Source organism: Phalacrocorax aristotelis, chromosome 8 (genome assembly GCF_949628215.1).
Source record: "Phalacrocorax aristotelis chromosome 8, bGulAri2.1, whole genome shotgun sequence".
Taxonomy (NCBI): Eukaryota; Metazoa; Chordata; class Aves; order Suliformes; family Phalacrocoracidae; genus Phalacrocorax; species Phalacrocorax aristotelis.
In genome coordinates this window covers 24,547,174-24,574,963 of record NC_134283.1, presented here as the reverse complement: position 1 = coordinate 24,574,963, position 27,790 = coordinate 24,547,174, and the positions used below count along the sequence as shown (strand labels likewise).

Genomic DNA, 27,790 nt, shown 5'->3' with positions numbered 1-27,790 from the left:
TGTACAGACAGCCTGGAGCATCACCCTGCTCCCTGCCTGAGGAGGCAGAAGGGCTGCCAAGACAGCTGGATTAGGGCTATAGAAATAATACTGTCCTTTGATGCAGAACCCTGGGCTACTGACAGCTTGTCCAGCCCCTCATGCAGCCAACACGGTCACCCCTCCTGCCCACAGCACCCCAGCACATCAGGGCAGCTCTGCAGCACCTGCATCAGGCGATGCCCCTTCCCTCCCATGGGAAAACCCTTCCCACCAGGGTGGGGACCCTGGGGACAGCGCCAGCATCACAAGAGTGCAGGAGGAGAGGTCCGTGTCCCATGACAGCTGCCCCAGGAGGCCACCTACCCCATTCGATGCCAGCAACGAATTCCTGGCTGCCCTGGCCAGCCGGGACATGGCTCTGTGTTTACGCAGTGGCAGGAGCCAGCAGAATTAAGCACTTTTTGTTTTTCCCTTTTCTGAGAACGGGGAATTTTAATTCCCACCAAACAATGTTCTTTTTCCAGCAAGCTTAAAATAAGCCTTTTTGGCCCGGATGTCTCTGGAGCCACTCATGCGCTGAGTGGGCCTTTGTGCAAATATGGATGCGTGTGCCATGCTGCCAGCTCAGCTGGGCGCTACCTGCTGGGGGGGTGGCAGGGGGACGCAGGAAGGCCTGTGCTGGCCCCCACGCCAGTGGCCCCAGCCCCAGCCCTCCTCCCCACTGTGGCGTGGGGCTGGCTTGCCAGAGCATGCTTATGTTCAATGAGTGGAAAATGTTGCTCATGCAGAGATAGGAGGTGCTGTGACCATGCTGGAGCCTCTCCCCAGCCCCAGCTGCCTGGCCCATGGATGGGTGTGTGCTCAGGTGTGCTGGGGCCTCACAAACCCCGCAGACGATCTGGGCTTGGGAGCAGCCTGGCGCCCGGAGAAGCAGCCATGCCCTGCAGCATGGCACCAGCAATGATGCTGCCCACCACCCACTGCCAGTGGAGGGGACCATAGACCCCACACCAGCAGCTCCCGCCCTGGCAGGGACATTCCTGCTTGTGAAAAAAAGGCAAAAAGCTCTTTTCTGCCAGCATGGGAATTGTGGTCTGATCCCCCCATTCCCTTACCTGCGGCTCCTGTTTGCCCTGCCACGTGCTCCCTGGCCAGCATATCCCTCCTGCTGAGCACAGCACGGCCAGCCTGCATCCCTTCACAGTGGGAACTCAGTCTTGGCTGGGGGCATGGCAGCAGGTTCCCTGATGTTTACCCTGAGAAATATGCACCTGGGTTTACTGAGGGTGGGTAGACCCTAGCTTCACAGCCCCTCCTGCCCTGATTGGGGACCTGTTCCCATCCTCCAGGCTCTGTTTTCCACCCAGGTTTCCCGTGGCAGTGCAGCAATGTGGTGGGGAGGTAGCAGGGATGAGCACGTACAACAAAACCCAGTAGCGCGGTCCCTCTCCCCTCTGGGTAAACCACTGCCAGGGGAGACACGCAGGGATTTCTAGCCCTTCCCCACCACCCACTCCCTCACCTCCTGCCATGGGGCTGAACGCAGCACACCCTGCTCCTGCAGGGGTGGCACTACAGCCAGCACCGGCACACAGAGCCTGCCAGCCACCCCATCCCAGCCGGGCAGGCAGGGGCTGGCCACAACCCAGCTGCGTGTGCACCCAGCCCCTTTCCTCACATGAGGCTGGTGGGGAAAAGCCACCCACACCCACCCCCACCTCCCCCAGCTTATCAAATTTGGCCATGTCTGAAAAGCCCTGGTTTCCTTTTCACCAAAAAAGATCAAAACTGGGTAATTGGCTGCCGGCACAGATGCCTCTGAGCCTCTCTCATGTGTAAACAGCATTGCCGAGCGCTGACACAACGCAGGCGGCTGCAGCACACTCAGGCGGCCGGCACCCTTGGAGCGCCCTGGGCCCAGGGCTGCTCACTGGCCCTTCTTGGGTGATCATGGAATAAGGGGTGAAATTGCTGTGGTGCAGGCAGGGGCTGGCTCAGCACCGCAGAAAAGGCTGGTGGTGGAGGGCTGGGTGCTGCCGTATTGCCCAGTCCAGCAAAGGCAGGTGGCTGCAGGGCCCCTGCTATAGCCAAGCCCACTCTGCCAGGTTCCCCAAGGTGACAAAAGGGACACGCTGTGCTCAGTGAACAGCATCAGCCCTCACCTGAGCGCTGGCAAGGACCCAAAACACTGTGCTGGGGCTGTCCTTGGCAGTTGGGCTGGGTTCCCTGCTGCGTCCCAGGGTCGGCGGGACTGGGAGGAGAGGGGCAGTGTGAGTTGGGGGTGCAGAGAGTTTTACCCCATTTGCAGGGTTTTCTAGAGGCTGAGTTCCCAGATTGGGAAAAGAAGATGGAAATTTCCCACCATCCTACAAAGCATAAGGGCCTTCAAACCCCTGAGGATGTCCAGTGAGTTGGGAGGCAGAGGGAAACCCAACATCTAGTGCTGCCACAAACGCTAGCGGCGCTGGGGAGGGAGTGGGGTGAAGGGGGAGGCAGAAAACGCACGCAAGTGGTGGAGCAGCCCTCGCAGCGCCGCCCGGCCTCCGAGGCCAGCAGCCCTAAGGATACAAAGGGTCCCTCTGAAGGAGCAGGGCTGTCCAGGAGCGTGGGGAACAGCCCCGGGCACCCTTGCCTTCCGCGGCCAGCTGGGGCGGGCAGGGGAGGAGGGGTCGAGGGAGGGAGGGATGGAGGGAAGGAGGAAAGGATGGGGGGGTTGGGATGGAGGGAAGGAGGGATGGAGGGAGAGAATTTGCGGAGGAGGGATGCCCATGAAAAGGACGGAGGGCTGGCGGTGCGGTTGGGTTGAGGACAGCACCATCGTGTGGCACAGCGGCTGCCTGGCTGCAGGGCCAGGGACAGCTCAGGGCCAGGGAGCTGCAGCCCCCGGCGCACGCCCGACGCCAGCCCCCTCCCAAGAGAGGCCCCTTCTCCCCCGTTTCTGGGACGGGGCATCACCCCGTCACCCCCGTGCCTCAGTTTCCGCCACCGCAGCACCCTGCATCCCAATGCTTAGCCCCGGGAAGCCAGAGCAGCACATCATGGGTGGGGCAGCACCCCACCACGAACACCGAACACCCTGCAGCTCTGGGGCCCAGCCCCAAGGCGAGCTGTGTGCAGAGCTGGTGTGTCCCCGCTGCCAGGGGTTGGGGACAGGTTTGGGGACAGCTGGAGAGGAAGGGTTTGGGGACAGACAGACCAGGAGTGCAGAAAGTGGTGGGTGTTGTCACCTCACTGCTGGGCAGAAGGGTCTGGTGGCTCCAGGGGACAGCAGAGCTGGTGGTGGCACCCAGTCGACAGTGGGCCCTCAGCTGTCACCACAGGGACAGCAGGACAGCCCCAAGGCTACCTGCACACCTTGCTGCCAGCGCAGGACGCAGCCCACCGCCAGTCCTCTCACCAGGCCAGCAGCTGTATTCTTCCTGGTCCTGGCAGGGCTGTGTCCATCCTGGTGGTATCAGCAGACCCCAAAACCCCTCCCCAGGGCAGGTTATTGCTCAGCGAGCCCCTCTGGGCTGCCCGGACGGGAGGTGACTGGCCACCGTCCCCAGCCATGGCTGCAACTGGAGCCAGTGCCCAGGGAGGCGGCGGGTGGCCGAGTCCCAGACCACGCTGGCCCCCTGCCCTGCCAGCGCTGAGCCTCCCTGGCACCTCGGGGACTGGACACACCTCTGGCCCAGCGCAGCTGGGGGCTGGGGCTTTCCCTTTTTAGCTCCCCGGCTCACTGGTGCCAGGCACACTGCAGGACAGCGGCCGGCAGCCCCTCCACACCGATGGAGCGGGCTCCAAACCTGGTAGGTGACTGCACGGCAGGTCGGGGCTCACTCCTTGTTTTCCTTCTTTAATATAATTATTTGCATGCTTGTTTACTGGTGGCTACCAGGGTTTGTTTGCTTTGGAGATACATGCTGTAGCCTGCCAAGCCCATCGCCCCCACGCCTGGTGCAGTGAGGATGTAACAGCCTCAGAGAGCAATGCTGTGGCAGTCCAACCGGGCAGTCCGGCACCAGAGAGAGAAACCAGCTGCAGCCAAGCAGTCCCTGCCCTGGGGCACTGCACACCCATGGGAAGTGCTGCGGGATGGCAGGCAGGGTGCGGGGCTGCCTGCCGGCTGCAGGGACACGAATAGCAGGGAGCAGGACTACAGAAAGCAACTTTGTTTGCCACTGGGCAGCCTGCCGCGTGTCAGCACACGGGAGCTCAGCCCTGCGAGGCCGGAGGGAGAAGGAAAGGAAAAAGCATCTTTCTTTCTCTCTCGCTGTCCCTGGAGCACAGAGGAAGGGAGGGAGAGGAGGGTTTGGATAAAGATCGCATTATTGACTGTCTCATCTCCAAAACTCCTTTTAAACTAGAGGCTGCCCAGGTACAGCCTGAGCTGAGGGCATACCCATCCCTTCCACCACACAGCTGCCTCAGGGTGGGGAAGGGACCGGGCACAGCTCAGGAAGCACGGGCAGGGGCACTTTGGGCAATGCAAATTGCCAGCTGCAACCAGGGCAAGGGGCTTTACAGCCACACACATCAGCGGAGGCTTGGGCTAGGGGCTCACCACAACTGTGTGGCCACCACCCCTGTAGACTGCCCTCACATGCTTCCATGGGTCTTACTGGCAGGCCAATGTTGCCCTTTGGGGGTTGCATGTGCCACCCCAAAGTCAGTGTGATCCTGCCATCACCTGGTGTCCTATGGGAGGTGGGACAGTTCCCCTTCCACACCAGCCCTTCGGCCCAAGCAGCCACACACCACCCTCCTTCCTCCTCAGCTCCTCCTCTGCATCTTCACCTTTGCCATGGTCCTGGTACCTGAAGCGAAGGACCAAAACAAGGCAGCGAAAGGGAGGAGAAGGGGCATGGCACGGTCCCCCACGGCCACCCCTGCCCTGGCCTGGGCCCCAGACGACCTCTATACCTCCGTGACAGACTACGAGCACAGCATCCAGGACATGGTCCACCAGCTGAGGAACAGCTCTGAGCCAGGAGACACCAAGTGCCAGGTCAACCTGAGGCTCTGGAGGTCCAACCGGAGGAGCCTGTCTCCCTGGGCCTACAGGTAAGCTTGGGACTGGGACCTCGGGCTCTGTGCTGACAGGAGCTGCAGCACCCACGACTCTGGCATCATGGGGCTGCAGTGACTGCTGGGGGGTGTGATGTGATGCAGCACTCCGTTTCACCCCATAGCAGCATTGCCCTGCCCAGCCCCAGATACCCACCACCCCCTCATCTCACCACCTCTTCAGCCTCGCCTTGCTTTCCCTCTCCTCCAGCATAAACCATGACGCAATGCGGATCCCAGCAGACATCCCTGAGGCCCAATGCCTCTGCATCGGCTGCATCAACCCCTTCACGATGCAGGAGGACCGTACCATGGCTAGCATTCCCATCTACAGCCGGCTGCCTGTCCGCCGGCTGCTCTGCCATGTGCCGGGCGAGGTAGGGCACAAGCCCTCTGGGAAGAAGTGTCACAAGAAGTACCAGACAGTTATGGAGACCATTGCTGTGGGCTGCACCTGCATCTTCTGAGGTTGCAGAACTAACCCCTGCAGCCACGCGTGAGCATCTAACCAGCTTGCTCTTGCTTCCCGAGCTTGCCCAGCCCTCTGGGAGACAGTCACTCAGCTGAGCGTCAGGGTGAAGAGAGCCCTTGTGCAAGGCGATGGCAGCTCCAAGATTACCCCAAAATCCCCCTGCAGACTCCATCAGCCTCAGCCCAAACAGCCACTTGGGGAACACCCAGTGTGGGGGCAGCCCCTTAAAGTCCTGCAGCTGGCCTCGTAGAGAGCGACTGCCCAGAGCCCCCTCACCTCCAGGGGGAGCTCAGCAGGGCAGGCTCAGGGAGAGAGGAGGGCAGCTGGCCCCGGATCCTTCCAGCTGGACAGCATCAGACCTCCTCCCTGCCCAAAGTCCCCATTTGCCTTCATTCCTTCCATCAGCGCAACAGCTCCAGGAGCTCTCAGTCCTCCCACAAGCTCCTCTGTGCTGGGCCAGGCAGCCCGGGGAATGGGGAAAATGGAGGGTGCTTTGGGCAGCTTCTGAGGTACTCAATAAAGTGCATTGCTGGCCCCTGTCTGAGCCGCCCTCTCCTTGGCCCGTTGTGCTGCCCCTCCACCCCGCCTGCCCAGGGGTGGATGTTGCCCAGCCTTCTCCCAGCAAAGCTCTTCTGCCCCCCAAAACACAGCAGAGCCCCATGCTTGGGGAAGCCCAGACGCCCCTGGAAACAGGGAGCACCTGGCAGCAGGAACCTCTCCCTGCAGGCCAGGACCTGCAATAGCCCACCCTGCATGCCCATCCCCAGGGTACCAGGCCAGTGAGCGAGGCTAGGATCCATGCACACATGGCATGGGAGAGGCCATGGAACCTCCGGCCCCAGCCAGGGCCAGTCCTGCCACCGAGCCTCCCAGGGGCAAAGCCAGCAAGGTGAGAGAGACACAGTGGGAGCCAGGCAGCTTGCTGGGATCAGGACCCTGTTTCTGCCCAGGGCCAGCACTCATCTGCTGCTGATGCCAGCCAGCCTCGTCCTTGAAAGCCCCCCTAGGTCCCTCCAAAAACGAGATGCACAGTGACCTTTTTTCATAGGAAAAGGCACAGGCTCCTTGCAGCAGAGCCTGGGGAAAAGGAACAGGGAACCTGAAGCACATGGCACAGACACGCAGCAACACTGGGCAGGGTCTGTATTCCCGAAGGCAAAGTATGTTCAAGTCATCTGGGATACGGCCCATCCCCTCTTTCTCATCTTTCTCAACCCCAAACCCCCTGGTGTCCCCAAGGCAATAAATACTCCCCAGGCTACCACACACAGAAGCTCCTGGCCCACTGCCTCCCCTGGGCATCACAGCTCGGTCTTCACCTTGTGCATCAAGTCCTTCTGGTCGATTTTATCCAGGTCCTGATGCCAGCGGTTGTAAGCCAGCAGGGCCACATTTTTGGCCGCCACCGCTATCATCTCCATGGAGCTGGCCACCCACTCCACGCCACTGAGGTAGAAGAGGTTTTCATGGAGCACAATGGGTGGGAGAGACTTGGTGGCATCATAGCGGGGATATGCCTGCCACTCTGTCACCTGCACGGAGTAGTAAGACCTGAAGAGGGTCTTCAGCTGCTGCTTGTCCAGTGGCTCCTGGGAGAGGACACGCCACACCGCAGCCTCCTGGGGCTGCTTGCGGCGGAAAGCTGCTGAGATGTTGACAGGACAGATGTTGTCCATTGCATTGAAGAAGAGGTTGGGGGTGTCAGTGGTGAGGATGCTGGCAAAGGGGAAGAGCTTGGGGTCAGGGAAGCCAAAGTAGGAAGAGTTGAGGTAGCCATGCACCACAGAGGTGACAGAGGGCTGGAAGGCTCCGGGGAAGTTGGTGATGGGTGGTTCAAAGTTCTCAAAGGTGAAGTTGCTCCTGCTGGGGTGCAGGGGAGTCGTCACAACCACGATGTCATAGAAAGCTGAGCCCTGGCCTTCGCTGCTCTCATAGTGCACCTGGTAGAGGGCTCTCCCCTCTGAAAAGAGATGGTGGAGAGTTAGGAGTAGCCCTGAGCCCCAGGTGGTACTGCCCTGGCCCCTTTTTTCTAGCATGGCCTCCGTCCCCTGGTTTTCCAGTACACACCAGTGCTGGACCATAGCATCTGATGGTTATGGATGAGTTGCTGATGCTTTAGGGCAGCAGAAAGAAGATTTTATCAAGCCTGTGGGAGAGAGTTTCCGGAGAAGCCCAGCCTAGTGGGGCAAGGAGGACTGGAGCAGCACAGCCTACCCCCTAAGCCCCAGCTTACCAGCCCTTTTGTTGTGCTGGATGCGCGAGCAAGCCTGCAACAAGGATGGTGCCATAGGAGAGACCTGAGTGACCTCATGAGGGAGAGAGGGGAACTTGAGGGCCAACACCTGTACAGCAGGGTCCCCACTGGATCAGACAAGGGGAGGAGACGGATAGATCCCTGCCCCCTCACACAAATGCTTTACCAGGACCAGGATGCTCTCTAGCCTCCCAATGCCCTCTCTCTGCCCCAGCATCCCCATGCTGCCACCACAACCTCCTCCCCTAGTACACCCAGATCCACGCCCAGGCTGGCAGCGCCCAGAGCAGACCCCATGCCCAGACTCACCCGAGCTGTGCAGAGAGACACCTGTCACCCTGGCTGGGATGACGCTGGCTTTGCTCAGCTTCAGCAGACCTGAACACACCAGCTTGTTGCCTCCTTCCACCGCCCAGGTGCTGCCCTGGGCCCCCACCAGCGACATGGCTCCTGGCAAGAGAAGGAGGAGGGTGGCTCAACATCCTGCCCACGGAGGGGATGCCGGGAAGGATAGTCACACAGGGAGGAGAGAGGGTCCCTGGTTTCACCTGCGAAGGCGGGCACCAGCACTGACTGCCCATAGCTGGATCGCAAGACGGCCGCGACGACATCGTCTATGAAGCGTTGCGTGACTCCCACCTCCAGCAAGGACTCAGCCACTGATCGCTGCGTCATGTTGACGAAGGTGTCACCCCCCAGTGAGCGCAGCAGCTCCTCCAGGCTGGAGAAGGCGTAGCCATGTGCCTGGTACTTGTAGATCCTGGAGGGTACAGGAGTACAGGGTGCCTTGTGATGCCTCGGTGCCAGGCAAGACTCCCTGTGTCCCCCCAGCCCTGCAGGCTTTCCTACCTCATGAACTTCTCCATCACCTCCTCCACCCACATCTGCAGGCGCAGGAAGCTGATGCCATAGTGCCACCAGAGTCGGAAGAGGTTGAGCAGGTACCAGTCGGTCTCCTCCAGAACGAAGTGCTCCCCACTGAATATGGCACTCTTCCCGGCCACCTCGCGCCGGTGCTTGAGGCCTGTGGGGAGCAGAGGGACCCTGCCAGGCCGGCACGCCACCCTGGAGCTGACTGTCCGCTGGGAAAGGCCAGTGCCAAATGCCACCGCAAGGGGGATGAGGGCAAAGATGCTCTTGGAGGAGCACCAGGGAATGTGAGACCCCAGGGCACTGGGACCCCAGCCAGACCCTATATGTTGAGGCATCCTATGGAGTTGACATGCTGCTGGCTGACACAAACTGGTTGTATTTTGTGAAGCACCCTCCCATGCACTAATTCCACCAGGACCCCTCACCCTGCTGCTCTGCTGGGCTGCCCCATCGCTTTCTCTTCCAGGGCACAATAGGGCTGGGGTGCAAGGACAGCAAGGGGGTCACTGCATGTTCCCTGGGGTGCTGAGGTGGACTGGAAGCAGCCCTCCCCACGACACCAAGGTGCTGCCCCCCAGCTCAGGGAGGGAGGCCATGCAAGCTCTGGGGTGCCCACGCTCACCAAGGATCTTGACGAAGTCCTGCATGTGGAGGCTAAGGGCGTGGATGGAGGCTCCCCTGCTCTCGTACTGCTGCTTGTTGACGGTGACGGTGGCCAGGCGGCCACCCACGCCCGCCAGCTCGTACACATCCAGCTGCACCTGCGGCCCGAAGTGCTGCTGCAGGAAGTAGGTGACGGCCGAGCCGCCTAGCCCTGCGCCCACCACGGCTGCCGGCAAAGAGAGGCGAGGGCGGCCGGGTCAGCAGCTCGCCCCGAGAGAGCAGGGGGCACCGCTGCCCCCCACCCAGACCCCCGGGTTCCCGGGCCGCGGGGAGGGAAGCGGCTGGCGCCGCCTGCGAGGGTGGGGATGCAGCAGGGATGCCGGGGAGGAGCAGCGGGGAGGCCGGGGGGTTGCTGGGGGGATGCCGGAGGGGTTCAGCGGGAAAGCTGGGTGGATGCGGGGGAATGCCGGAGGCGCAGCGGAGAGGCCGGGGAGATGCACCGCAGCACGCCCCGCTCCCGCCACGGACGGGTGCCGGAGCTCCCCTCTCCCACCCCCGGAGGCAGGCAGGCAGGCAGGGAGGAGGCCGGGTGCCCGGGATGGGCGCCCCCTCCCCACCCCTTACCGCCTCCCCCCTCCTACCGATGCTGCGCGGCGGGGCGCGGGCGGCGGCGGGCGCGGCCAGGAGGGCAGCGAGGGCCGGCAGAAGCAGGGCGGCGGGCGGCGGGGCCATGGCGGGGCCGGGGACGGCGGCGCGGAGAGCGGCTCCGGGGAGCCCCGGCCCGCAGGCCCGGCCCCGCCCCGCCCCGCCCCGCCCGGCACTGCGAGCCCTGGGCCGGCGGCGGGGCAGGGGGGAGCAGAGCGGGCTTTCCTCCCGCAGAGCCCGAGGGATGGAGGCGGCCTGGCACCGCTCCCCGGCTCCGGGGAGGGGGTGCAGGGGCAGCACCGGGCTCACCGGGGGTAGAGCAGCGGTACAACAGCAGGCCTTGTGATAACGAGGCCCTGCAGAGAGATCTAGGCAAACTGGGAGGCTTGGCAATCACCAACTGTATGAAGTTTAATAAGGGCAAGTGCCGGAGTTTGCACCTGGGGCACGGCAACCCTGGATATACATACAGACTGGGGAACGAGAGGCTGCAGAGCAGCTCCGCAGGGGGGGACCTGGGGGTTCTGGTCGACAGCAAGTTGAACGTGAGCCACCAGTGTGCCCTGGCAGCCAGGCAGGCCAACCGTGTCCTGCTGCATTGCAGCTGTTTGAGGGAGGGGATTGTCCCACTCTGCTCCGCGCTGGTGTGGCCTCACCTCGAGTGCTGTGTGCAGGTTTGGGCACCACAGTACATTAAGGATATAAAGCTACGAGAGAGTGTCCAGAGGAGGGCCACGAAGTTGGTGAAGGGTTTAGAGGGGAAGCCATATGAGGAGCAGCTAAAGCCACTTGGTTTGTTCAGCCTGGACAAGAGGAGACTGAGGGCAGACCTCATCGAGGTCTACAGCTTCCTCACAAGGGGAGGAGGAGGGGCAGGCGCTGATCTTTTCCCTCTGGTGACCAATGACAGGACCCAAGGGAATGGCAGGAAGATGTGCCAGGGGAGGTTTAGGTTGGATATTAGGAAAAGGTTCTTCACCCAGAGGGTGGTGGAGCACTTGAACAGGCTCCCCAGGGAGGTATCATGGCACCAAGCCTGGCAATATTCAAGAAGCACTTGGACAATGCCCTCAGAGACATGGTGTGAATCTGGCGTTGTCCTGTGCAGGGACAGGAGTTGGACTCGATGATCCTTGAATGTCCCTTCCAACTCAGGACATTCTGATTCTATGAACTTGTGTCCCAGCACTCATCCTCAGAGGATGACACTGGGGCTCAGAGGAGACCCTCAACATCTGAAAGTGCTGCCTGCAGCACATGGACAACCACAGGCACGGCCACAGCAAGGATCCTTACCGCCGTCTGTTCCCCACACGCTGGCTGTGCATCTACCAGGATGCTCAGCAGCATCCCACTCACCATCAACACAATGGTGAACCAAAGGCCCAAAAGCAGGAGCTTGCCCCTGGCACCACCTCTCTCCCACAGCGTGCTGAGAGCTGCGCCGTAGGGCAGTACTTGGGCCAAGCTGTTGCCAAAGCATGTTTTCCATGTGCTCAGTTCACACATGGGGAAAAGGCGTTGGTGCTCAGTACTAGTCTGAGGGGAGGAGGCTGGATCCCACATGCCTTATGCATCAGCAAGGGCATTTCAAGCTTTTGCTTGCACATTCTGCCCTGGGCAAAACAAGGTGCCTGACGGCAAACAGCTTGTGTCATGGGGATCCTGCCTGGGAAAGCCTGCTGCTGCTCGGATTACAAAGGATAGCAAAGACTGAGCAAAAACTCTAGACCAGGTAGGACATGTCATTACAGACCCAGAGCCTGCTGTAGCCCAGGGCTGGCTCTGTACCAAGTGACAAAGTTTAGAGATTCCATCGTTTGAACTTTGTCTCAGGAGAAACACAAGACAAGCACAGGCTCCTACCTTTTCCCCACCCAGGAGCAGCTTCAGAGTGCCTGCATGGGGGAGCATGTGCAACCGAGAAACTCAGACATGAATGTTTTGGGGGGTCATAGACAAAAACTACCATTGTTCAGCTCACCCAAGTCCTTACGATGGGCATTTATCAACCACCAGGACAGGGAGACGTTCCCAAAGCAGCTTGAAACACAGCACACACACCTTTGCAGCATGCCTCAGGTTTTAACAGACTCTTACTTTACTGACCTGATTTCACCGTGGCTGTGGGTGACAAGAAATCTGGCTATACACACAGCAAAGCTCCAAAGAGTCTGGGTCAGTACCGCTCCTGGTACAGGAGTGATAGACCATGTCCTGCCTGCAGGCATTCTGCAATACTGTGCCATAAGCAAAATGCTCTTCCCTTTGCTCACAAGCTCCACTGCTTTCCTGCAGGTGGAGGTGGCTGTGGTTTGAAAACTCCCAACTCTCTCTGTTGCTGCAGAGAAAAACCAGCAGAGTCAGAAATTACTAGCACAGCAGCAGGCAGCAGTATTTCCTCATCTAGTCTGGTTAGTGAACACCAAGTAACACCCACACCTTTTAGGCAGAATGCGGAAGAGCCCCTACCATGGGACATGGCCTCTGTGCTCACAAGGGGACTCTGCTGGCAGATCTTTAGCACAGAAATAGAGATCTCACCCCATAAAGGCCATTTGTAAATGGTCCTTTGTGAAGGCTTTTTTTCTAGTGAGAAGTGCCCAGATGCATTCAGAGCCACAGGAGAACACGGCGAGCGAGGCCCACTGAAGTGGCACCAAGGGCTACAAGACTAAGGCAAACCAGGAACAGAGGCCCAGCTATTTTTGCAGAGGACACGCGAAGGGAGGATGCAACCTGTTGCGATCACACCCCTACAGAGAAAGCCTGTTCTTCTCTCCACCGCATCCCTGAAAACATAACCTGCCTGTGGATACTTCAAGTGTTCATACAGGCTGTCCATTGAGCCATCCTTAATTGAGCTGCCGTACAGCATGCCTGCTACAACACACTGCACACAAAAGGGGAAAATGTCATGAAGTGAAGCTGTGAGAGAACAGCAGCAAAAATAAAACCAGATGTCAAGATTTCAACTGTTAGCAGAGTTCTGCAGAATGAACCACCACCAATGGCCAGTGGACAGCCTTTATCTACATGATGGTCCATGAATGGACTTATTAGGAACAAATGCACATGTGGGCACTGAAGTACCAGAGAACACCACACCTGGGCAGCTAATTAGCGCCGCAATCCCTGACAACTCACCTGCATGAAGAAAGATGACACGCACACACAGGCATGCATTTCTCAGAGGCCACCCAAAGGACTGTTAACATGTTCAAAGTGCTCGAAGGCCATGGACTACAGCCCTTAGTTTAGGCATTTGGATCAGGAATAGTGAGAAAACTTTCAATCATAGAATCACTAACGTTGAAAAAGACTTGTAGGATCATTAAGTCCAACTGTCAACCCAACACCACCAGGCCTCCTAAACCATGTCCCAAAGTGCCACGTCTACACATTTTCTGAGCACCTCCAGGGATGGTGACTCCACCACCTCTCTGGGCAGCCTGTGCCAATGCCTGACCGCTCTTTCAGTAAAGACATTTTTCCTAATATCCAATCTAAACCTCCCCTGATGCAGCTTGAGGCCATTTCCTCTCATTCTATCACTAGTAACTTGGGAGAAGAGACCAACACCCACCTCACTACAACCTCCTTTCAGGTAATTGTAGAGCGATAAGGTCTCCCCTCAGCCTCCTCTTCTCCAGGCTAAACCACCCCAGCTCCCTCAGCCGCTCCTCATAACACTTGTCCTCCAGACCCTTCACGAGCTTTGTTGCCCTTTTCTAGATGTGCTCCAGCGCCTCAATGTACTTGTACAGACAGGCCCAAAACTGAACACAGCATTTGAGGTGCGGCCCCACCTGTGCCGAGTACAGGGGCACAATCCCTGCCCTGTTCCTGCTGGCCACACTATTCCTGATACAAGCCAGGATGCTGTTGGCCTTCTTGGCCATCTGGGCACGCTGCTGGCTCAGCAGTGCTGATTCAGCCAGTGCTGGTGCTGGTTTAGCCGGCTGTCAACTAGCACATCCAGGTCCTTTTCCACTGGGCAGCTCTCCAGCCACTCTTCCCCAAGCCTGTAGCATAAATCCACAGCCCCACCTGATTAAAGTGGCAGTCAGAATGAGCAGCAGTTTGGGGCAGGGAAAAAAGAAAAAGAAGCAACTGCAATTCTTTTTTTTATTATTAGCAAATGGACAGTATCTGGACATCTAAAGGAAATCAGCCCTTTCCAACATTAACTCAAATGTCGTTGTCATTTACTTGCACCACTCCCACACCTTAGTCTTTGTCTTTCACACAGCCAGAACCTTTGGGTAAACAAAGAGCAAAGAAACAAAATAAAAATTACAATATATACAGGCTTCCTACCAACTAAATGGACTTTGATTTTTGGAGATTAGCGATGCTTTGTTCATTTGACTTCGCAAGTAATATCAAAACATCTCAAGTTTTAAAATAAAAAAATACTACAATATTCACATATAAAACTTAAATATATTTGTTTAAAAATTAAAGGATTGCTAATAGCTATTGATTTATCACAGCTGTCTCTTTCAACAGAAGCTCTGCTGATGAAGCACTGAGAATTTAAAGTTCACAAAGTGACATTCACATTCTATGCTGCTCCTGGGCAGAGTTAAGATGCTGCCATGCTTGTGAGACGGCGCCGCTGGAGACTCGTCCGGGAGTTCAACTGAAACATGTCCCACTGACAGGGTAAGGCAAGGCCACAGAACAAGGCAAATGCCCTTGTTCAGTGGGGCTGCCCACTTCCCAAGAGCAGAAATGCAGGTCCTCACATCACCATCACATGCACATCCTATCTAGCTGTCTGCATTCCCAGCTCCAGCTCTTCAGTTCATGGCTGGGCAAATGGAGTGGAAATGACTAAGAGGTACGTGACACTCCCCTCCCCTCTGCAATTCCGTCCCTGCTAACGTACTCCTGTGTTTTATTAAATAGTCATTGAATAAAGTGACTGGAGAGAAAAAGGTCATGGGTCCGTCTCCTCCCTGGTGTAGCTCTGCAGCGCGCACGGGAACCACACCAGCGGGGGTTCTGCCCCACCACGCTGAGCGTGCAAGCTTTACACAAACAGGGCAGACAAAGGAGCAAGAATCTACAATGGATAAATTCAATCCACCCTTACGCAATCTCGTCCACAATAAGAGAGATCATTAAGTGTGCTTGAAAGGCAAGAGAATCAAATTTTGCCTAACAAATCTGGATTCTGTGATGGAATCCAGGTTTGGTTACTTCGTTTTCATGTCACCATTCAAAGGAAGCAGAAACTAGGACAAACAACAGCTACAGTATTTATCTCTTTGGTAACTTCTGTAAAAGAGTCTCAAAGTAACGGGTACATCTTACAGTAATCATCATAAAAGCCCGACAAGATCCTGTAAAAATTCAATAGATTGAAAAAACTGGGGCATGAACAGGAAAAATAGCTTGCTCAAACTTAAATGGGGCCTGTGGGAGGATGAGAAAGACTGCACAGGAACTGGACCCCTCAGATTCCTGCTCTAGCCACACAACAGCGCCTCAGTGAAAGCAGATCCCAGATACACAAGCTGAATCAATAACCTCTTAATACAGACAGAAGGTCTGGAGCGCGTTTCAGGGTATTTCTTTAAGGCAAAACATGGGTGCATACTAGCTGAGGAGACAAGCAGGCTTGGCAACTAGTCCGAAGGTGGACGAAGTACATGTACTATACTTTCACACTCAAGTGGCGCTGGGGGTCAGTTTGAAGAGGATCTGGATCCCCTCACTTCCAGGATGTCACACACTACTTTTAAATCTGGCTCAGGTAGGTCGCAGCCTTTCTTATGACAGAAAACTACCTGCTGTGTAAAATGCCTTTCCTTTTGTTTAGTTCCTTATAAATTAAGTTGCACATTCAAAGTTAGTTTCTACAACCTGCTCTACCCTCAGACTGCAGAAAGACTCAGCTGATACAGCAGCGGCCGAAGAGGCAGCAGGGAACCCAACCGCTCCTTCCAGCTGAAGATGCCGTTTCCTCAGAACAGGCTGCAGACAGGCTTGAGACAGCAAGACTTGCATTGCCATGTTTCATATTTTACCTGTTCTTTGTCTTGAGCAACAGCATAACCTGGTGACCCAGTCAGCATGCAGACCAACAAAACAATGACCAAGAAGTCCTGTATGTCTCTGAAATTTCCAATAACGTGATAAAACAAGAGCACTGAACAAGAGACTTGTCCAAAGTGATCTAATGCTGCCATGAAGCTACCGAGTCACCCACATACAGCTGTCACAAAAGCAGCTGGCACGGAGCATATTAGAAAAGTGCACCTTCCTTAAGTTTCTGGAATGACAACCAACTAGCTGCACATAATCTCCCCAGATGAAAGACTCTCGATAGCTGCTAATTGAAGGCTGCGGTAATCTTGAAGTCCACCAGACAAGTATTATGCAACTGAAGCCTGCAAAGGAATGGGAGAAGAATAAGCTTTCCTCTGAACCAGTGATGTCATCCACCATAAGTAAAGAGTTTTTGGAAGTGGATCTCAACACTGTCAGGCCACGGATCCAATTCCAGAAAGTGAAACGGCAAGAATTAACATATCAGTAAGAAACAACCTGAAAACAACCATTCCTGCCTTGGTTTTGCATAGTGCAGGTCATAGGCTGGTTTATATAAGTTTTCTGTCATTATACTGCTTGCTGCTCTGTAAAGGGTTAAATTCTGATCTTACTCGGTGACTGTACCCTTTCAGCTGAGATAAATGGACTCCCAGGCAAAAGGACCACAGGGAAATACATATGCCATGCTGTGAAAACAACATGCCTCTAACTAAGAGGATGGCTTGAGGTCAGCTTTCACTTCCTCAGCCTTCTGCTTCTCTTGCTTTCTTGTCACCGCTATGAAAATTGGTTCAAGGGCACTTGGGACTTTTAGTAGAAAAGATTTTTCTCCTTGCGTCAAAACCCAAAAGGTTTAATCTTTACTATGACTATGCAAAAGTAGAATCTAAATGTCATCTAGAAGCTAGTGTGATCTGAGTACCATTATTGGAGAGCTGAGAATATAAAACAGTTCAGATTTCCTGCTTAAGGGCATGTCTCCATTTTGCCAGCAGCTGCAAGGAAGAGCATATAGTCTATCATGTTTGAGAGCTGCACAATTACCCATCTGGGAAGAGAGATGTCTCTCCTCTAAAACAGACTTTTTAGCTGGAGAAAGAGAGATTTGAGAACAGTTTTCTGGCTCCACCAAGAACCGCTACTCCCTGTTTTACCCTTGGATACAAGGGGGCAAGCTGAAGTTTTACCTGGAGAACAAATATTAACACGTTAGAGTCTGACCTAACAACAGAATTCTCTTAAAACTTCATCCCTATTCAACTGTAGTACGACAGAATTTCATTAATTCGGGATTGTTTTCCTGAAGTGACATGAGAAGAAGCTGCCCCTAAATGTCATTTCAAGTGATCCCCAACAGAGGGGCCTGGGGACAAGGGAAGACACCAAAACCAGCCTGATAATACTACTCAGCCATTTGGACTTTTCCTCTTCCGAGTGCTTTGCAAAGAAAAAGCCTTACCACATCCCTGTGAGGTAGGTCAATACGTATTATTATATTCCCTTAACACAGATATGGAAACTGAGGCAGAGAAGTTACTTTCCTGAAGGCCACTGCAGGAGTCTGTCTCAGAGTTGGAACCAGGAGACAAGATTCCTTAACTCTCAGAGAACTTCCCTTTCTCTCCCCTATCTCCCCTCTTCCCCATGCAAGTCTTAATGGAGAAATGAGCAACAGAGAGAGGGGCTACAATGCCACGTTTCTGGCAAATAGCAGGACTCCTAGTACTACTCCACACACCCCAAAAAGGATTATTAAATATACAAGTACCTTAGAATTAATGGCAAAATGACTGCACACATTATAAAGAAGCCAACGTACAATACAAACCTAGCTCAATAAATAAGCAAAGACATGCAGCTGCAGTTGTGACTGGGTGCTGATGGTCCTCGGCTCAGTAAGGTCCCAGATGCCGACAGGGAAGCCCATGTCATTCCTGTGATTCTACTGCCACACCAACGAGTGCGTGTCTGATAGTGCGACCGTGGAGTTTGTAGCCATCCTGAGTCACCAGTGCTATCGTGCCCGGCTGCATTCCCTCAGCTGGTACGTGGCAGACTATTTCATGGTCATAAGGATCATATTTGCCACCAACAGGGTTCATCTTCTGAAGGCCATGTTTGGCAAATACACTTTGCAATTTAGCCTCTATGAGAGAGAGGCCTTCATAGATTTTCTTCAGGGTTGTATTTGGATTACTAGGCTCCGCTTCTTCTGCGGCACTCTCGGCAGTCTTCTCCAAGATATCTGCTACCTCCACGAGGTCCCTGCAGAAACTCTGGATCCCTACAGGCACAAAGAAGCAAGAAGTAAACAAAGGGGAGTTTACAGAATGTACAGAGCTACAGCACCAATGACAAGCACGAAGTCAGAGCAATTTGAAAGCACCTTTAAAGCTCCTGATTGATTTAAGCTCTTACTTTTGTGAGAGCACACAGTGTCTTCTGTATCCTATAGCCAAAGCTTTATCATTACATGGGTTTTCATTGAAAGACTCCCCAAATCCAGGTATATGAAGGAAAGGTACATCTATACACATCAACACAGATAGATAGAAAGATAGCAAGTATACCTGACAAAGAAGAGCATTAGTGTTTCACTCCAAAAACTTCTTGCAACTAAGACATGTCATTCAGGACTCTGTTCCACACCCTCTCATGCAGTCACAGAATCACAGAATGGTAGGGGTTGGAAGGGACCTCTGGAGATCATCTTGTCCAACCCCCTGCTTGAGCAGGCACACCCAGAGCAAGGGGCACAGGAACGCATCCAGGCGGGTTTTGAATGTTTCCAGGGAAGGAGACTCCACAACCTCTCTGGGCAGCCTGTTCCACTGCTCTGTTACCCTCACAGTAAAGGAGTTTTTTCTCATATTTAGGTGGAACTTCCTGTGCTCCAACTTGTGCCCATTGCCCCTTGTCCGGTCATTGGGCACCACTGACAAGAGTCTAGTCCCATCATCCTGACACCCACCCTTCAGATATGATGGGGGAATCTCACCAATACCTCTCAGTCTTCTCTTCTCCAGGCTGAACAAACGCAAGCCTCTCAGCCTTTCCTCATAAGGGAGATGCTCCAGTCCCCTGATCATCTCAGCAGCTCTCCACTGGACTGGCTCAAGCAATTCCCTGTCCTTCTTTAATTGGGGGGCCCAGAACAGGACACAGCACTCCAAATGTGGTCTCACTAGGGCAGAGTAGAGGGGGAGGATAACCTCTCTTTACCTGCTGGCCACACTCCTTTTAATGCACCCCAGGATACTGTTGGCCTTCTTGGCCACAAGGGCACAGTACTGGCTCACAGGGTCAGCTTGTTGTCCACCAGCACTGCAAGGTCCTTCTCAACAGAGCTGCTTTCCAGTAGTTCAGCCCCCAGCCTGTACTGGTGCATGGGGTTGTTCCTCCCCAGGTGCAGAACCTTGCACTTGCAAGTCCCACAGACATAAATGTTTTGCCAAGCAACTCACACAAATACCCATGCACACAGGGAACAAATGCAATGGGGGGAAGTAAAAATAACGCATGACCATTCAAAAGTACATCCGCTATTTTATGTGTAAGTTAAAACTGTTGTGGAAAGACTGGACAAAATGGTTCTTGGGTTGGTGACCAAAAGTCATGCAGTCTTCTTCATTAGGAAAACGGGTTTAGACCAGATGCATTTCCAGAAGTGGTGTATTACACAGTGCAGAAATTTCAGGAAAACCAGCCTCCCTCAGTGATGTAGATTGCATAACTTACTTACTGGAAAGACACATTAGGAAAATGGAGAAAGAGAAACAAGAGCTTGGTGCTGTCTATACCTGAACACATGTGTTTAAACACGCACAGAATGAAGAAGCATTAAGGAGAAGCAACAAAGGAGCAGGCAAAAGCAGACCAACTACCAACCATGCCACAGAATCATAGAATCACTTAGGTTGGTAGAGACCTTTAACATCATCGAGTCCAACCATAAACCCAACACTGCCAAGTCCTCCACTAAACCAGGTCCCTAAGCACCACATCTGCACGTCTTTTAAATACCTCCAAGGGTGGTGACTCTACCACTTCCCTGGGCAGCCTGTTCCAGTGCTTGACAACCCTTCCAGTGAAGAAGTATTTCGTAATATCCAATCTAAACCTTCCCTGGCGCAACTTGAGGCTGTTTCCTTTTGTCCTATTGCTTGTTACCTGCGAAAAGAGCCCAACACCCACCTCACTATAACCTCCTTTCAGGCTTTCCTCTTGCAGCAGAGTCTGTTTTAATGCTCTACAGACCCCCATGCCTCACTCCACGAGCAACTTCTAATGAAGAATCTCATTTTCCTTCAAATCTGAAGCATGCTACATATAAAATTCAAAGAGCTCAAAAAAAATCATTTCAAAACCAACTGTGGCGATTATCCCAGAACTCAACAGCCATTTTACAGCACAACAGGTAGAATGGTAAGAAGAATACAGCAGCTCTAATTTCAAAGCTACTGGAACTAACAAAAAACCTTCTGAGAGTCATGCAGTGTGGAGAATGTGTTTTTCATTCTCAGAGATGGTGCTGGCAGAATGCAATGATTAAACAGCAGTTTCTTTGCCCATCACCTGCCCCCATTGCCAAAGCTACAAATCCAGCTCAATTCACTGATGCTAAAGTATTTATTATATAAAGTTTTAAACAACATCTGACATAGGAACTGAAAACCTTTGTCCCAGGCAGAATCTACCTCCTAAAAGCTAGAGCAGAAGAGAAGAGCCTGTTAATACAGTAAAGGAAATCACAACCTGATGGCACGGTTAAGAGTATAAAATACACCCTTCCAGAGCCAATTCACAGCATACAGAAGGACTTGTAATTTCAACCAAGTCAGTGGAACTACACTCAATTGCACCAAGACTATTTTATTAGAAAAAGATCACAAAACAGTCACTGAGATAAACCTGACAGGACACAGCTACTGGACATACAGAAAAAGTAGCAAGTAAGCCCAGACACCAACTGTCCAGGCCTAACTTCGTGCTTTATAATGAACAAGGGCAGGACGAGGGGAGCGAAAAGCTGTTGATCAGCTTTTTATGCTCAGACAGGCAGGCAGGCCAGCCACTGCAGTAAACACAGCTCTGCCTCACTTTCCTTACCAAAGAGCTTGGCATCTTCCACAAACTTCTGCGTTCTCCTCCGGACATTCTCAGAATCTGCCAAAGCTTTCCGGTATCGCTCCTGTAACCACAATAGCAAGGGGAGACATCAAGCACAGAGGTAAACCCCACTTCCTGACAAGTTGGCAATCCCTTAGAAACGCCTTAAAAAGAGCCCACTTCACATCAGAATGTCATGCTGGGCTCCTGTGTTTTCATTACATACAGACCCAAGTCCCTCTCCTACTGATTAATCAGCACAACCACAACTCCCTCAAAAGACCCAAATGAAGGCCAGAAGCATTCAGGGCGCAGCTCAACTGAACACCGCACTGTCAGGCTGCTGCTTTTTGCATGACTCACTGCAGCTATTGAGGCTCTCCTTTCCCTAGCAGGCAGGTTGGCGGTCTCAGCAACAGGCCTACAACCAGCTGATTTATCGCTTGGTGCAGTAGTACTCTCAGGGCGATGATCTCCAGAACTGCCTGCCCAGTGCTGTGGTATCTAATCCTCTCCTTAGTCACATCTGTTCTTCAAAGTCCCTATAACATCATCCCTACCATTTCTACCACATACAGCTGTCACTAAAGAGGACTTTCCTTCTCAGACAATCTGGCTCCGGTGTGACACAGTACGTGACACAGGACGAAGATACTGCCATTCCATCCCTCTGTACAATGCTGTGAAATTGACCAGACCAACTCCAACATATGGTTCTGCCTGCCAGAATCACACTATCAGTGTCTTGCTCCTAGGTGTGACTGACAGATGATGTTTCTGGGGAAGGGAGTCTGTACTTTCACAGTGCACCCTCTCACACTTGACAGCTGCTCTGAAGGCTGCCACAGCACAGTGGTGTTGGTGCATATTATAGGGCTTATGGAAAAAGGTAGGGCTGAGAGACAGTCAAGGGGACTAAATTAATAAATGCCATGAGCAGCATACTCACAGTTAAATCCCGTACTTGTTCTTCCAATTTGATAGCTTTGTGCTGTAGGGCACAGTCAGAAAGGGGATGCTTGGGCTCATCATGGGGATCTTCTGGGCCACACTCATCTCCTGTACTTCGCTGCTGAGCTGCAGTGCTGAAACCACATGGGGACCTCCTGAAATACAAACTAGTGACAAAGAAGGAAAGTTAAGTAACAACAGGGTCAAAAAGAGAATTCAAGTTTAGTGTCATTACTAAAAGCAGGCTCACTTAAAAAAGGTACACAGGATTCTAGATGAAATTTTAGTTCTTTTCAGAAAATATGGACAACTAGCACAGAACCACAGAGAGATGTTTTGAAAATTTCTTTATTTTGGACTCACACGCCACTACAGATGCTGTACACCACTTCTTTGACATACCTTGAAAAGAACCACATTTTCACAGGAAAACAAGTTACGCATTGCATTTTTGCTGACCTCCCGGTACAAGTGGTCAATACTGGATGACAAACTTCAGAAACATTTTTGCAAGATAGTCTTGAAAAGGAGGCAGGTGGTATAAAGCTGTTTCTAGTTATTAAAAAAAAAAGCAAACACCACAAAAAACCCAACCAACACAAATGTTCTGAGCAAAATTCAGTAAGACCGACAAACCCGTGGCACTTAGTAAGACAGGCAGGCAGAGCCTAGCCTGCTACTTAAGATGGCACAGTGTCTGCAAAAGGGCAAGTCACACCAGGGGAATGGTTGTGGATTTCTGTGGAGCAATTCAACAAGCAAGGAAAGACACCCATATTTTGAACCACTGGCTAACAGAGAATCCAGTTCTCGGATGCTCTGACCTATTTGTTCTCCTGGGTGCAAACAGATGTAGTATTTGATGTATTCAGTTCTTCTCCTATTGAATGAAGGGGAGGAGAGTTTGAACCTTTTGCCAATCAGTTCTTCTTACAAAGCAGCAAATGTTAGGCTGTACCCAGCTGTTTCGTCCACTGCACAAAGAATGAGTAAGAAACCAAAGAGAACTGTCAGAGACACAACCAAGTTGCGCACAGCCCAAATATTCTGAGGCCTTCTGCCAGGGCCTTCACAGCACTATCAGCTGGGTTTGGAAAAGGGACCGAACATGCCAACCAAGTACTGTCCGTAACATTCTCCAACAGTTCTAAGCACTTCAGCTATTCTACTAGTAATGAAAGTCCCAAAGGCAAAAAAACCAAAACAAGCCCAAGCCTCAAGTGCTGAAGCCTACCTTATTTCCAATGACTTTTTCACCCCAAATACACATTTCAACTAAAAAGTGGTTTGCCAGTGGCTTGCATTGGTACATCAGGTGGAGCTCACCCAGGAGGCTGACTCCACAACTTGCACATGAAACAACCAAAACAACCAAAGTGTCAGATAATTGGATTCAGCTGTATAAACACCGCCTAGGCGCTTAGCAGCTTATTCTTTACTGTAACAATCTCACAGGTTTCCCAAAAACCAGATAACAGAAGCCTGGCTGAAAACAGTTTGGTCAGAAGAAGATGAAAGCCAGCACGCTAGACACTTTGAAAAATAAAGAAAATATGTTTCACTTAATTCTGTTCTTTTTCAGAAAGCCCTTTGCCTGCAGCAACACTGCTGTCACTCCAAGAGCGAAACAAAGACTTCACTCCTCCTACACCACCCGCTTTTACAAACTGACCTGGACAGGACCTGCTCCTGCCAGCACAAGGCCAAAGCCACAGCCCAGCTCCCTCTCACGCCTTCCACCAGGAACAGAGTCTTGCAGAAGGAAGGTTGATTTACTCCCAAACCAGCTCCATTCAGGAAACATCTTAGCATGCGCTTAACAAGGAATGGTGTGTCCTTTTTTGGGAACACCTGGGCTCTTCCTCTGAGGAGGGCCTTCAACATCCCCTTTAATAGAGGGGTTTTGCATATTCTAAGTGCACATCTACAGAGTGAAACGCAGCATAGCACAGAAATCACTGCACTGGCACCGACTCAAACTTCTGTATTGAGACAGCACAATTCAACACTGCACAGAGATGCTAATTTAGGCCCCAGAACCAATATAGCTGAATTCAGGTTACCAGGTGCACCATTAAGCTTTCTTTACTTTTCAGCAAGGTTGTATTGCTCAGGTACAATGTCACAGGAGTGCACAGCTTTTGTTTCTGGGTCTACCAAATCAGTCATGCAACATCAGTGCTGTTCAGCAATCCACCTAAGCTGAGCTTGAAGTGGCAACTGGAAGGAACAGGTTTGCTCCCCTTGTTCCAGTACTGGAGCTGTGCAGAATGACGGTTCAGGGAGTTAAACCAGCTGAAAGCTAACCCTACAGAACAAAAAGACTTTCTGTCTGTGTCCCTGAATAGGTTTGCTGACAGATCAGATGAGTGCAAGTGCCAGTACAAAAGAGAAGACAAACATGTGAAGCCTGGTGAGGGAGGATGAGGGGAAGGGAAGAGGTGTCCCCCTTTGGGTGGCAGCCAGGGCTTCGACCGGCTCAGCACCATTACCAGAGTACAGTTTAAGAGACCTGTATCTGCCCAAAGACCACCAAACATCTCCTACCACTCCCTGCCTAGCAGACCAGATATTCCCTCATTTTATTGATAACAAAAGGTTGCCTCAAGTCCCACAACACTAATGACAAGTTTCCTTTTCCCACCTGAAGACATTTGCACAGAAAATTTTTCATGAAGTGGGTACTAAAAACATAATCTGTATGTCAAACTGCTCCTTTTCAACACATTACCTGCGAAATACAAGTTGGAAAGTGCTTTTGGTACATATGCTTGCTCTGGAGTAGCACGTTCCGTTCCTCACAGTAATCTTTGAGGAACCAGGTGAGGGGCTGGCACCAGGCTCCTTCAAAAAGCTGCCCAGCCATTGCGGTGCTGGGTTCCAGGAATTCCCACATAGCAGAAACACTGCGCCCCCCCTGCATTTTAACCCTGGCTGTAGAAAGATCTGTTTGGGGCACAAGACCCCAAAATCTTGAATGATTTTTAAGACGCTTGTCACATTCATGTTGTTGACTGATTAACATAGCACTTTTTCAAAGTTATAAAAAGTGGACTAAACCGGAGGTGGGGACAGAGAAGGACCCCTTCAACAATGCTTTGAAATCAATCCATGAAGCTTTTAACAACTATAAAGCTTTCTTTGCAAATAAAAGGTGTGTCTGTGGCAAGCACCAGCTATAAGAGTTGCCCTTTATCAACTCACAGTTCACTTAAAGAGCTGCAGGGATGGAAATGAGCCATGCTACAGATGATCCAAAGAACCTGAAACGCAGGTGAGAAAGCAGCCTTGCTAGGCACCTCACAGATTAGGCTCCTGTATCTTAAAAAAGCTGTACAAATTAGTTAACTCTTTTGCATCCAAGAAGCGAAGGTTAGTGAGTCATTTCCCTCTGCAAGTGATTTACACTCTACAAATGGGTGTGTTTCAGTGTGTAGGAGGAGAGGGGAATGAACAAGCTGGTGCCTCGGCTACTGGGGCCTGCCTACGTGAAGAAGAAAGCTGCCAGCATGGACTCCTTTCTCCAGTTTGTGAAACCAAGCCAAGCTCCCCCGTGCAGTGAAATGCCCTGGGTACCACGTGCTGTTCAGACAAGCCTGCTTTAAAAGTTGCAGGCGAGAAGCATAGGCTGACTCCAACAGGAATTCTTAAGATGAACTATTATGCAGAATTGAAAATGCTGCTCAATTCACTCCTCCTCCAGGATGAAAGAAATACTCCACTAAAAAGGGCAAGTGCTATTTACAGTCTGTCCATTGCAATGTGCTCCATCATCTAAACACAGTCGTGATCACAGCTGCCCTAAAAATAGGCAGAAATCCCACTGGAGGAAGTTGACACATCCTGAAGTGACAGACATGTGGAAGCCCCAGAGTGTGCGAAGGGATTATACAACTAAGCTGATGATACAAAAAGATTTACAAACTGATGTCACAAAAAGCCAGACAGATAGAAGTAGCAGAGAAGCTGATTGTATCCTTATGGTTTAAGCCAGCTGATCTTGAAGACTAGAATTTAAAATTATGAGAACAGGTTCATGAGACCAGGTCTCTCCAGTCAGAACAATGGTATCACATTTTTCTGGAGCACAGGCACCACACCCATGGTTCCAAACAAACTCTGTCCTGTTCCCTCTGAACACAAGAGTCCTACCTCATCTCTCCTTAAACACTCCCTCCTCCTCCTCCCAAATCAGCATGACAAAGCATGCAAGTGCTGAGACACACAGAAACATCTGCCTTAGCATTTTAGGTCAGATGAGTGTGCTTTGGACAGAAATCTCCTAATTCCCCCAATTACTGTGCTCTGTTTCATCAGGGAGCCATACCAGAGATTAATACCATCCAGATTCCTCTTTGATGAAACTGGAGAACAAGCTTGTGCAGTGCACCTTAGGGCAGGGGGGGCTGTAAACCGGCCAGTAGGTTCCCAGGCTACAGCTAGCCCGGGGTAAGAAGTCCCCAAGATGCGTACAGCGTGCGTGTCTGTGCCTCACCACCCACCGCTTTGCTGCTGGCTACAGTGTGGGGACAGCCACAGGGAACTTGCACACAAGGAAGAGTTTCAGCCAACGGTAGGTTCTAGCGATCCTCCAGGCAGGAAGGCTGCTCAGCTCCCATCGGACAAAGTCACCTATTCCCAGGTCGGGCACATTTTGACAGGGGCAAAGCAGTTTTCACACATACAAGAATATATGAAAGTGGAAGGACTTTCAGACACACATCTTTATATTTAGCCTCACAGTTGCTTCTATTATGTGCTGCAGGATTATTTTATTGCATTTAAATAGTGTTTTGGGTTTGGGTGGTTTTTTTAAGAGAAAACCCTCTAGGATAAACTAATGTGCATTTCGACTTTTTTCCTTTTCACCCACCCACATTTCACTCAAATAAACAAAGCACCTGTTATGGATTTCACTTTTATAAGCCATATTCCACAACGTCCAAAAATGTGGCTGGACACCATTTCTGTCAACACAATTAGATGGATCCTCTCGCCTCAACCATCCAAAAGAGGCTGAAAGTACAGGTGCTGCATCGCTACCAAAAACAAAACCCGAGGAGTACATTAAACATATAGTTCAGGAATAAACGGTTCGGATGAGGAAGGAGAGGCAGAAATCACCCGTGGATACAGGTAACGGCAGGAAACAGCGTCACGACGTGACTTACTGACCGCAGAAACGCTTTTCCCTAAAAACGAAAATGCATTTTTCCTCAGAACGCCACCTTTCCAGGAAAACGCGTGCTTACTGATAGCCCATTTCTGCCCTAGGCCCTCCAGGGAGCGCGGGGCCGGCGGCCAGCCTGCCCCCGCCGGGGTTGAGGCGGGGACCGCCAGGGCACGTCGCCCCTCCAGCGGGGCCCGGCGGCGGGCCCGGGACGCTGCCACGTCCCGCACCGAGCCCGCCGCGGGAGGGGGAGGCGCGGCCCAGGGCCGCCGTTCGTGGCTGGGGCGGGGGAATGGCCCGGCCGCCCTCACCTACCTTCCGCGCCACGGCACGCCGAGGACGGTCCCGAAGCGCCGCAGGGAGCGGGCGGCCATCGCCCTACAGACAGACAGACCGACGGAGGGAGGGCCGCACGGACGGACGGAGGCGAACGACGCGCCGGCGCCGCTCGCCAACTACAGCTCCCAGTAACCTCTGCGCGGCCTGCGAGCCCTGGCGGGCGGGGCGGCGGGACCGGGCTGGGGACGATGGGCCGGTCCCTACTCCTGCCACCGCCGGCTCATGCCGGGTAGTAACGCGCCAGGCCACACCTCTTGTTCAATAAAGACTGAGAGAGGCT

General features: G+C 52.8%; 3 protein-coding genes across 4 annotated transcripts; 1 reads left to right on the top strand and 2 right to left on the bottom strand.

The window, feature by feature from the left end:
- The first annotated feature begins 3,720 nt into the window (after window positions 1-3,720).
- Window positions 3,721-6,044, top strand: IL17B (interleukin 17B). The gene is made up of 3 exons (XM_075102038.1): window positions 3,721-3,773; window positions 4,742-5,028; window positions 5,243-6,044. Exons 1-3 carry the CDS (start codon window positions 3,753-3,755, stop codon window positions 5,496-5,498), a joined length of 564 nt encoding a protein of 187 aa, XP_074958139.1. The 5' UTR covers window positions 3,721-3,752; the 3' UTR covers window positions 5,499-6,044.
- A 585-nt stretch (window positions 6,045-6,629) lies between these two features.
- Window positions 6,630-10,045, bottom strand: PCYOX1L (prenylcysteine oxidase 1 like). The gene is made up of 6 exons (XM_075102035.1): window positions 9,875-10,045; window positions 9,253-9,459; window positions 8,607-8,781; window positions 8,306-8,517; window positions 8,067-8,207; window positions 6,630-7,463 (listed from the first exon to the last, which is right to left on the bottom strand). The coding sequence occupies exons 1-6, from the start codon at window positions 9,963-9,965 to the stop codon at window positions 6,805-6,807; spliced, it is 1,485 nt and encodes a 494-aa protein (XP_074958136.1). The 5' UTR covers window positions 9,966-10,045; the 3' UTR covers window positions 6,630-6,804.
- Window positions 10,046-13,992: 3,947 nt separating this feature from the next.
- GRPEL2 (GrpE like 2, mitochondrial) lies at window positions 13,993-27,668 on the bottom strand. 2 transcript variants are annotated; one of them, XR_012662080.1, is made up of 5 exons: window positions 27,487-27,668; window positions 22,000-22,168; window positions 21,051-21,132; window positions 17,770-18,225; window positions 13,993-16,279 (listed from the first exon to the last, which is right to left on the bottom strand). XR_012662080.1 is itself a non-coding variant. In XM_075102037.1 (4 exons), exons 1-4 carry the CDS (start codon window positions 27,543-27,545, stop codon window positions 17,870-17,872), a joined length of 666 nt encoding a protein of 221 aa, XP_074958138.1. In that variant the 5' UTR covers window positions 27,546-27,668; the 3' UTR covers window positions 13,993-17,869. The 2 variants fall into 2 exon arrangements, 1 of the variants encoding a protein (XP_074958138.1); XM_075102037.1 differs by having other exon boundaries at window positions 13,993-18,225.
- Between the last annotated feature and the right edge of the window lie 122 nt (window positions 27,669-27,790).

What these genes read in the sequence shown, in the direction of transcription:
- IL17B (XM_075102038.1), top strand. Translation starts at nt 3,753, where the DNA reads ATGGAGCGGGCTCCAAACCTG. An exon ending in TGGAGCGGGCTCCAAACCTG is followed by an intron (nt 3,774 to 4,741) that starts GTAGGTGACTGC and finishes CTTCCTCCTCAG; the next exon opens with CTCCTCCTCTGCATCTTCAC. An exon ending in CTGTCTCCCTGGGCCTACAG is followed by an intron (nt 5,029 to 5,242) that starts GTAAGCTTGGGA and finishes CCTCTCCTCCAG; the next exon opens with CATAAACCATGACGCAATGC.
- PCYOX1L (XM_075102035.1), bottom strand. Translation starts at nt 9,965, where the DNA reads ATGGCCCCGCCGCCCGCCGCCCTGCTTCTGCCGGCCCTCGCTGCCCTC. An exon ending in GTGATGGAGAAGTTCATGAG is followed by an intron (nt 8,518 to 8,606) that starts GTAGGAAAGCCT and finishes TGTACCCTCCAG; the next exon opens with GATCTACAAGTACCAGGCAC. An exon ending in GCTGGTGCCCGCCTTCGCAG is followed by an intron (nt 8,208 to 8,305) that starts GTGAAACCAGGG and finishes TTCTCTTGCCAG; the next exon opens with GAGCCATGTCGCTGGTGGGG.
- GRPEL2 (XM_075102037.1), bottom strand. Translation starts at nt 27,545, where the DNA reads ATGGCCGCCCGCTCCCTGCGGCGCTTCGGGACCGTCCTCGGCGTGCCG. An exon ending in GGCGTGCCGTGGCGCGGAAG is followed by an intron (nt 22,169 to 27,486) that starts GTAGGTGAGGGC and finishes CTTTGTCACTAG; the next exon opens with TTTGTATTTCAGGAGGTCCC. An exon ending in AACAAGTACGGGATTTAACT is followed by an intron (nt 21,133 to 21,999) that starts GTGAGTATGCTG and finishes TTGTGGTTACAG; the next exon opens with GAGCGATACCGGAAAGCTTT.